This window comes from Thecamonas trahens, assembly GCF_000142905.1.
Source record: "Thecamonas trahens ATCC 50062 unplaced genomic scaffold supercont1.63, whole genome shotgun sequence".
NCBI classification, from domain to species: Eukaryota; order Apusomonadida; family Apusomonadidae; genus Thecamonas; species Thecamonas trahens.
In genome coordinates, this window is record NW_013657617.1 from 20,614 (window position 1) to 30,976 (window position 10,363).

Consider the following 10,363-nt stretch of genomic DNA (forward strand, 5'->3'; position numbering starts at 1 on the left):
GGGGGGGGGAGGAAACGGGCGAGGGGAAGAGAAGGAGAGATGGATGGAGGAAGTGGAGGGGGAGGGGAGAGGAGGAGGGCCGACATGTGACAGAGTAGTGGACGGATGCTGTTGGGCGTCAGGTTCTTGAACAGCGTTTTTTTCCGGGGTCGGGGGGAGCGTGTCGTTGCTGCTCGCCACAGCATCGTCCCGCAGATCACCCACTGGCTCCGCCCGCGCGAACGCCTCCTGTAGCAGATAGCGTGTATTGTTTACCTACCAAACCCACCGCCACTCATCCACCACCACCACTCCGGATCCCACGTATCCGGTCACAACGCCGACCTTGGTCCCATCAACCACGCTTGCCTCGATCGCACGCCGCTGCGCTGCCACAGCCTGCAGTCCGACATGCGCCCGGCCGACTTCGCGCGCCTCATCGTCTGCAAGCGACACCACAAGCTCGATGTCTCCCACTTCAAATCCGTGCGCAATCGCAAGCTCGCTGCTGCTTCCGTTGTTGTCCAGCTCGCCGCTTCGCCCGATCTCAGCACCGTTCACCAGCGCCCGGAGAACCACAGAGATCGCCTCTGTCGGCATCCCGCTCATCGTCAGCCGCCGGACCGCCACACTCATGATACTTCCGCGCACCTCGCCCTCCATCACCACACAGCTGCTCATTACCAGTGACGCTCCGCTTTCGCCAAAGCTGAACCGTGCCCCGCTCCCTCCGCTGGCCACAGCCATCATCCGCAGCGTCGTGTCAAAGCTCGCCTCGCCGTAGCAAACCTCCACACCGCGGTCGAGCGCTTGCTTCCCCACCACAACCTCCATTTCGCTCATCTTGACCGCTCCGGGCGCGCTCTCATACACCACCCGCCCATCTACCCGCATCACCACAGGCTGCAGCGCAGCCGCGCCCTTGACCACCGCGGCGCCTTCGAGCGTCGCAGACAGACACACTCCGCATCCGTTCGACATCTCCGTCGCCGCACCCGCCACAACCTCGCTCAGCGACACAATCTGCACCACCCCGCCCGAGGCCACTCCGCCGCCAGCAAGCAAGTTGGCCATCGTCACCCGGTTCCGCGCCCCGCCCACAACCACAGTCAGCGCCGCGTCGCACGCCAAAGTCGCCACCCACTTGGCATTGCTGCCAAAGCTCCGCGCCAGTGCTTTGCCGTCCTCTGTCCACACCTCCACGCTCGCCGCATTGGCCCACTCACCGCGCGTCGTGCACCGCAGCACCGTAGAAGAGAGCCAGCGCTCATCGCACACCCGCTCGTCCAGCGGCATGCATCCGTCGCGCGCGTCGTCCGTCCACCACACGTCGGCCCCAACCATTTGTCCGCTGTCGCGCCGCAGGCCGTACCGGTGCGCCTCGCCGCGTGCACGCGCCAGGATCGTGCCCAGCGGCACCTCCATCGCCCCGCGTCTGCTCCGATCCTTGCCGTCGAGCACCTCGATCCGCACGCTGCTTGTACTTGCGCTTGCAGCCGGAAGCGTTACTCCCACACCCTCGCGCACAGATATCGCGCTGCCCAGCGTCCGACACCAGACCTCACCGTCCATGCTCAGCTGCACAAACCCGCTTGGGCGCGCTCCGGCCTCGCGCACAAACACTGTCACAGTCTCCGACTGCTCGCCCATCGGCTCCGGATCAAACACCAGCCGTGTCACCCGCATCGTCCCATGCGCCGCGCGCTCAAGTCGGAGCGGCGGACCAACTCCGCCGAGCCCGAGCACTTGGTTTGTCCACGCCACCCGGCCCACCAGATCGTGGTCGCCGTTGCTATCCCAGTCCCACACCTCGACCACAACAGGCAGCGCCGCCAGCGGGATGCGCAACTCGCTAAACTCGGCGTTGCTCGCGTTCTTCTGCATACCGCTCACATGCACCACTCCGCACACGCCACGTACAACCAAGAACGGATCACTCGCAGAGAGGCTGTCGTGCGACGGTAGATTGCTGCAGCCAAGGCTGACCACCACCGCACCGCCGTCGGCATCGCTGCGCCATGGTAGCGCAGCAGCAGCGGCGGCGACAGCCTCGCTCACGCTCACAAACGCCATTGGCGGCTCAGTCGCGATCGCCATCATGCCCACCACGTTGCTCCCGTCATCCGTCATCACCACTCCACCACGGCTCTGCGGGAATCCGATCGCAGACACGTCGAGCGTCACACGGCCCACCACTTGCTGCGTGCCGTTCCTGTCCACCTCAACCGCTTCAAGCTCAACACCTGTCGATGCCACCACCTGCTGCAGCTCGTACACCTCTGCACCGCCGGCAAACACAGCCGAGTGCCACTGATCTGTCCGAAACATCACAGACTTGTCGCCCGAACTCTTCAGCCCATGCACCCGTGCCAACGGAATGATCACTCCCTCGCCGCTCTCGCGCCCGCCGTCTGCCGGGCCGGCCACAGCGCGATGAATCGTCAGGTACCCATTTCGCTTCCTACTGCCGCGCCACGCGTAGTCCCATGTCAGCGTTGCGTCAGCAACGTCAAGCTCTCCGTCCAGCACAGTCCTCATCTCCCACGATGGCGTGATCGCAACGATCCGGACAAAGACCTGCGACCCGGGCGCCGCGCTCACACACAGTGCCCGCCACTCGGCCTGGCCCGACACCACCCCCGTGCTCATGCCGACCCCGAGCACATCTCGCTGCCCCGCATCGAGCACAACAGCCTTCAGCCGTGTTCCATCCTTGACACCGATCCCGCCCGCAGTGACAGAGAGCACATACCCCTCGTCCCACGCCGGGCGCACACCGTCGTCGTCGCCGGTCTCGCCAGCCTCGCCACTCACCAGTGTCATCTGTATGCTACCGCCACGCATTTCTGCTACGTGCCGGAGCCCAGGCGCCGCCGCCGCAAACAGCGCCGGTGTCACACGCGTCGAGTCCATCATCACGCCGTCTGGTCCGTACACCCGCAGTTCCATGCCCGTCCATCCAGACGCCGCAACACGGGCCGCGTGCCCAGACACCCGGTAATCGCTCCCGGCTCTCCGCGATCGGTACACCGCACCTCTCACTCCGGGCACCCCGAGCTCCATATACCCACCAGGTGTACCCACCGTGCCCTCGATCCACAGCGATAGCGCCGGACTCGGCTCACCTGAACCTGCGACCTCCGCATCGTACCTCAGCTCCTGCATCGCCAGCACACCCGACAACTTGCCAAAGCCGCTCCACCAGTACAGCTCGCTCCGATTCGGTGCCAGGCACAGATCGGGCACCACGTCAAAATGGCACGAGTGTTGCACCGCCAGGCATCCGTCGGCATCGCACGCCACCATCATCAGTCGGTTTTCGCTCGCAAGATCCGTCGCCGCCGGTAGCACAAGATCGCGGAACACAAGCTCACATTCACCGCCCTCTCCAAGCGCATCCACAACCGCCATCGCAGACGCCACCACCGTCTCGGTTCCGAGTCCCGACACTAGCTTGTACCGCCCGCCAACAACGGCTCCTCGCACTCGTGCCAGGTAAATGCCCGGGTATCCTCCGGTCGCATCCGCCTCTCGCGCCGTCGCCGGCATCGCCTGCCGCGGCAGCGGGAACGGCAGCTCGGCGACAGCCGAGCTCGCCACTACGTGCAGCCCGCCCCATCCCGGGACCTCAACCCCCCACGGGAGGAACGCCACCTCGTCTGGCACTCGAGTCTTGACTACAACGCTCCACTGCCCGCATCGAAGCCCGGTTGGGCTCGACTCGGCCCGCCCCACCCGGACGCTGATCTCGCCGGCCGGCACCGTCATCGGCGCCCAAGCCTCGCCCGATGCCGCAGCATTAGTCCACCACACAACCCCGCACGTCTCGCTCCGAACCTCCATCCAGAACCGGTCAACCTCGGAGGGCTCCTGTGCCTCAAACACCACACTGAGTGTCACCGCATCCGCCCGCGGTGCGAGCGGATCCTGCAGCGCCGGCAGCTCCACTTCGGTCACGCCTACGCTGCCATCGGTCCACACGTCGACGCTCCTGGCCCATCCTCCACTCATCGTAACCCGGCACCGCTCCAGCAGCGCGTGTGGCATCGACACCGTCCCAATACCAAGCTTCTTGAGGCCAGCCAGCCGGCTCACCACCGCCCGCTCAAGCGTAAACGTCAGCGAGCGTTTGAGGCTCGCCACAGGCACCACGAGCACATCGCTCGTGCTCGTTGCCACGCACTTGCCGTCCGCTATCGCACGCCACACACCCACGCCGTCGCACGCGCTCGAGCTCGAGCTCGGCTTGTACGCGGCAAGCGTTAGCGCAATGCCGATCGCCTCGCCGCTTGCCGCGCGCACCAGCACATCTGATGCCCGAATCTTGGGCTCGGGACACCCTGCGCCGGCGTTGTGCTCGATACTAACACACAGGCCACCGGTACTACCAGCCTGCACCTGTGCACGCCTGAGGGCAGTCAGATACCACGGGCCGGCACAGACATCGGTCACCTTGACCTCGGCCTCGCCAATCTTGTCGTGCTTTCCGTCGTTATCAAAGTCGTAGACAACCACCTTGAGCGTTGGCGGTACACTCTCCAGCGCAAACGGCGGCCACTTCGGCGAGAGCTGGTTCATCACCACCGGCGTGACATGCAGCAGCTCGTCGCCAGCCCATACTTCAGCAAATGGATCAGACTTGCCCAAAGCAGAGTCAAGGTTGTCGAGCGAAACGCATGAGAGCCGCACCACGCTCAGGCCGCCCGATGCTCCGCCCTCGTCTCTCGGCTCCAGCACAGGCCGCATCGCCACAAACACCATCGCGCCCGCAGACTCGTTGCGATCATAAACCTTGATCGCCTTGGTCAGCGGTGCGTACTGCAGCTCGCGCACGCTCGCACCCACACGTCCCAGCAGCTCATGGTCGCCGCGCTTGTCCGCACTGTACATCGCCACATTCAGCATGCCGTCCGCCACGCTCCCGCCCAGCGCCTCGGCCTCGATCCGGAACGTCCCGTAGCTCGCGCCCTTGGTCTTGCTGACAACCTCAGACCTCGCCACCACTAGTCCGGACGCGTTCTCGATGACCACAAACGTGCCGCTGGTATTGAGCTTGTTGCCGCCAATCTCGACCTCGATCCCGAGGCTCTCTGCCGGCACCGCCACTCCGCCGCCAGACTCCGCTGCCGCAGCCTCGGCGGCGGCCACGCTGTCGTACTTGGACACCTCAAACTGCATCCGGCCCTGCGGCCCGCGCCGGTCGCTGCAAGTGAGAGAGCCAGAGACCCAGCTTCCCGCGCAGAGTGATGCCTCGCTCACCAGCCATCCACCGATCTCGTCGTGATCACCATCGCCGTCAGCGTCGTAGACAACCACCTGGAGATCGCGCCCGCTCACCTCGCCCAGGTCGACCACAAACGGCGCCCAGCTTGGACTCAGGTTGTTCTTCACCACCCGCGACCGGTGCACCAAGTTTGGCCCGCACTTGATCGTGAAGAACGGGTCAGACTTGCCGCGCATCCCGTCGAGGTTGGCCAGCTTGTACGCCGACGGCGTGAGTGTCACCGCTACCGGTCGGCTAACTGCCTCGCTCACGTCGGCAGGCGACACCTCGACCACCTCAAGCACTACACCCGCAGCCACAAAGCACATCGGTGCCGTCCCGATCTCGCGCACTTCGCGGACCGTAGTCTGCACTTTGGCAACCGTCTCGTGAGCCCCAGATGGTTCAAACCTCCATATCGCCACCTCGAGCTCGCAGTGGCTTGCTGGCGCGCGGAGCGTAAGTGGCGCAAAGTCACAACCGCCGCGACGGACCTCGACCACCTCGCTCCTGTACACCAGCGATCGCCTGGCCGAGACTTCCAGGAACGCACGCCCGCGTTTGCCAAGCGAGAGCCTGCTGACCCGGATTCCGAGTCGGACCGCGTCAAGCAGCTCACGATGGGTAGCCTGGACGCTGGCCTCACTCGCGACCACCAGTGCGAGCGAGACCGCTCCGGCGGTATCGGCACCGGCAAAGCAGAGCGTGCTCGATGCGTTTGCCCACAAAGCCCCGGTGATCAGAGCAACTGTCGCCCACGGCGCCATTGCCAACTCGCCCAGCGTTGTTCGTCCGCAGCCAACAAGCTCCGCCTCTTCCCACACCTGGACAGAAACGCTGGTCTCGTCGTCGACCGCCACCGGGGCCAGCAGCATCTCGGCACTCTCCCACACGCCACGCCCGGTCGCATCAACTGTCACCGGCCAACTGTGCGCAGCGAGAACGTCATCAACCATGGCAGTAAACCATATCCGGGAGCCGGGCCCAGCCGATGCGTGCGCCTGGGCCCAGCCCACCTTGATCGCCACCGGGCGCCCGGCGGCAGCCGCATCACCAGCAACAGCAGCCAGCTGGGCTGCGACGCCACCACGCGCGCTAGCATCCACGCTCTCGTTCGTGGCAGTATCCACAACCCGGGCCGCAACACCAACTCCTGGGGCAATCAGGTGGTACCGAGCAGCTCTGCGGGCGCTCGGATCAACCAGCTCGCACAGTGCCACCGCCCAGTCCTCCGAGTGGACGGCCGGGAAGCTACCGCTAGCGGGCGAGGACGCGCTGCGGATCGAGACTCGAACACGCTCCGAGTTGCGCGTCGAAGCACCAAGCCAGATGAGGGCAGGCTCGCTCCCAGCACAAACCGGCGTCGATCGGGCAAGCAACTGACCGGCTCGGTTGGCGACGTTAAGGAAAACAAGCGCGTCCTCGCCCACGTCGCCCGACGAGAGAACAGAGACCGCGATACGGACCATGCCGGTCGTCGGCAGCACCCAGTTTGCCGACCCAATCGGGGCACTCTCGTCTTCCGGCACTGTCGTCATCGCAAGCGTGACGCTCCATCCAGCCTCGCTCTCCACCACCGGCCAGCGGCTCGGACCCAAAGCCCAGTCGGCCATGGTCCCATGGAGACTCCCGAGATCGACAACGCCACCGCCGCCGCCGAGAATGCCTCTAAGCCGGATTGCGAGTGTGACAGGCTTGCCTTTGCGGATAGCTCTCGTGTCCAGCTGCACCCGTGGGAGCACGGCCTCGTGTTTGGGATCCGACTTGAACGCCCGCTGGGCGACGGGGCCCACGCTCACTGGTTCGCTGACAAAGAGCGTCACTGGCGCACGGCAAGTGTCGATGACCTCGTAGACCACAGCCATGTCGGCCACTCCACGACGAGGACCGGCAATCAGAAGAGTCGGCACAAGCGTCGCCATCTGACTCTCGGCTCCGGTGCGATTCTCCGCAGCCGCACCGCTGGCCGAGACAACAACAAGCTTGCCAAGCGAGGCGTCATCACCAGCCGCCTTGATGGGCACCTCAGTCCACGACTGGACAATTTGTGTCCGACTCAGTGCAACGGTGCCCATCAGATTGTGCTTCCCATCGGGCTCAAAGTCCCAGACCCGGACGACGATGTCTGCTGCTGGGGCAGCCTCCAGCGCCGCTCCTGGAACAACAAGGCCTGGGAAGTGCGCGGAGCGGACGCCAGTGACCGGAGGTGTCCGGGCGACCGTAGCCGAGCCGACCGCAATCTCGAGGAATGGGTCCGCGTTGCTGTTCGAGCCAACCCGCGCCAAGTCGCGGAGCTTGAGATCAAGAACAAGGTCCGAGCCAGCAGGCACTGCGTTAGCCCACTGCTCACCAGCAACCGCCACGTCGCCGACATCGGCAAGCTCGCCCGGAGTGAGCAGCGTCTCCATCGAGGCAACCGCCCACGAGCCGGACGACTCGTCGGCGCCATGACAAGGGAGCTTGATGGGGCGGAGGAACGAGCCCTTGAGCCAGTCGGAGAGAGTGCAGCGGAGCGCGCCAAGCGGCGTGTGCGGCGCGGCCTTGACGCCACGGTCATAGATGCGGATCTCAAACTCGGCGTCAGCGCCGCCGACCGCAGCAGCCGGAAGCACAAACGGCGCCCACTGCGGGGCCTTGGTCTTGGGCCCCGCGGGCTCGGAGACGTACAGTAGAAGGCCCGGCGAGCCTGAGGCCGGATCGCGGCGGCCAAGGGCCCACAGCTCGAAAAGGCGCCGCCTTTGCGTGGCGAGATCTTGTTGCCAGCGCAGACGACTCGGACACCGGAGATGTCATTTGCAGCGGTCGCGGGCTCGCATGGCTGAATGGCATCGACAACAAAGGCGCCGCGCGATTTGGCGGTCGGGTAGGCGACAACGCCGTAGGCCGGCTCGACGTTGGCATCGTGGAGCGGATACTCGAATGGGACGCTGAGGAGCAGTTCGCTGAGGGTGGTGCGGTAGGCACCGAGCGAGTCGTGCGTCCCGTCCTTGTCCGAGTCAAAGACCACAATCTCGAGCGGAGTCGTTAGCTCGCCGACGTCAGCCATGTTGAGAACAAACGGCCGCCACTGCGGCGAGAGGCTCTTGGCCACCGTCTCCGAGCGGTAGAGAATGATGCCGCCGCTCGCAGCTGAGCCCGAGTGGAGATCGGACGGTCCTTTGCGGCGGGCAAGCTCCGGACTCAGCTTGATGACCTCGAAGAACGGGTCCGACTTGCCCATCGGTCCATCCATACGCGCCAGCTTGGCGCCGCGCACCGCCAGTCGGTAGGCGAGCGGAGCTGAGGCGCCTCCGCTTGGCCCAGCTCCGTCAGCCTCATCCACCGCACTTGCTCGTTGTGGGAGTTGCTCCCAGTCGAGGCCCATCACACTGAGCGCGCCGTAGAACTTGCCCGTACCCGGGCTGAGCAGCCGGAGCGATGCGTGCGGCGATTCGAGCTGGGCAACGGTGACCGCGACAACACCGAGCAGCTTGTGGCACCCGTTGGCCTTGGCCTCGTACACATCCAACAGCAACGAGGTCGTTGGGCTGATGCCCGGTGGAAGCCACACCCGCGCCCCGCCAAAAGTGACCTCCTTCCCGCTCTCCTGTGGCGAGCGGAAGAAAGTTGGCAGCGCGAGGCCGGGATCGTTGATTGAGAGCTGGAAGAAGACAGTCCGCTTGGTCTTGAGCCGCGCGGTGAGGCCAAACGAGACAGCCGCCGGCGGCGCGCCCATGCCGAGCGCCCACTGCGCGGCAATCGGTGGAGGCGACGGCAGCTGACCAAGGTCACTGACCCGCTGTGCGCCACGGACCACAAGGAAACCGTCCGGCTTGCTCCGTGGATTCAGCCGGAGGCTGAGGCGGGTCGGAAAGGCAAGCTGGCCGAGGCTGGTGGTGGTCGAGCCAATGAGATCAACAGAGCCATCGTCGTCGGCGTCGTAGACGCTGACCACAACCTTACGATCGGTCCACTCACCCCCGACGTGCCCCCATGATGGAGCCAGACAATAGCGGGCGCAAAGTGCGGACTCGATGAGTTGGGCACAACTTCCGAGGTAAAGATGACTTCGCCGCTACGCAACGCGATCTCGACAAACGGGTCCGACTTGCCCCGATGCCATCGCGATTGGCGAGCTTCTCGCCGGTGAGGTCAAGAACAAGCGCAACTGGAGGCTGCGAGAGCGGGGGCGGAAGCGGCGAAGAAATGAGCTCGGCGGCAACCACCTTGAGCGAGGCCTTGGGAAGGAGGACGCCGTCGCGGGAAAGAGCAAAGTGGGCGCCAACGCGGGCGAGCGAGTCGAGCTCGACAACAGCCTGGCCGATAAAGTCCATCGGCGGCTCGTCGTCCCAGTCAAAGACGGCGAGCGTGACCATGCCCGACGAGCCGATGGCAGCTTTGGCCAGCTCGAGCGGGGCAAATTGGCACGAGAGCGTCTGCAGATGGACCTCGGTCCGTGCCACCAGCTCCGCCGGGGAGGCAGGGATGCCAGTCTGGGCCCTCGCCCCGGGCATGATCTCGATGTACGGATCCGACTTTGCGCGAAAGCCCGAATCCATCTTGGGCAAGCCGTACGCAGCAAGAGTGAGCCTCAAGCCATAGACATCGTCCTGCGCGAGGCCAAGACCAAGCTCGTCCGAAGGCCAAGCAAAGCCGAGCGCTTCGGCCCACTTCTGAGCATCCGCAGCGTTTGCAGCGCGAAAGAGACGAGGCGACTCTGAGCTCTCGCCCGTAGGAAGGAGAGCAAAGGTACGAGCAGCATCTTTGGCTTCGATTTTTTTCGGAAAGCGAGAATGTGCATGCGGATCAATGACGAGGTGTGCAAGAGGGAGAACCGTCCGCGCCACGCCGCCCGTCTTGTCGGCCTCCTCCTGCGAGGCAAAGATGGACAGAAGGCTTCCGTCCACCGTCAGGTACCGCTTCTTCCACCGTCCGCGCTTGGTCGCTGGCTTCTTCTCCACCCATCCCTCATACGTCGTCTGTCGCGTCTTGCTGGCCATGGTCCCTCGCGTTCAGCCAAGGAGGCAAGGGGGGGGGGGAGACGGGTGGTCGGTGGTCGGAAACCAGCGCACGTGGCACGATGGCGGCGAGTTGACAATTTTTCATTTTTTGGCACGGGGCCGAGGATGGGGGGGGGGGGGG

At 65.0% G+C, this 10,363-nt stretch overlaps 1 protein-coding gene across 1 annotated transcript; it reads right to left on the minus strand.

Annotated features, from left to right (window-relative positions):
* Positions 1–226: 226 nt before the first annotated feature.
* Positions 227–10,221, minus strand: AMSG_10679 (uncharacterized protein; the record flags this gene model as incomplete). Its single annotated transcript, XM_013897812.1, has 4 exons — positions 227–7,962; positions 8,013–9,194; positions 9,230–9,288; positions 9,321–10,221. The coding sequence occupies 4 exons, from the start codon at positions 10,219–10,221 to the stop codon at positions 256–258; spliced, it is 9,849 nt and encodes a 3,282-aa protein (XP_013753266.1). The 3' UTR covers positions 227–255.
* Positions 10,222–10,363: the final 142 nt, after the last annotated feature.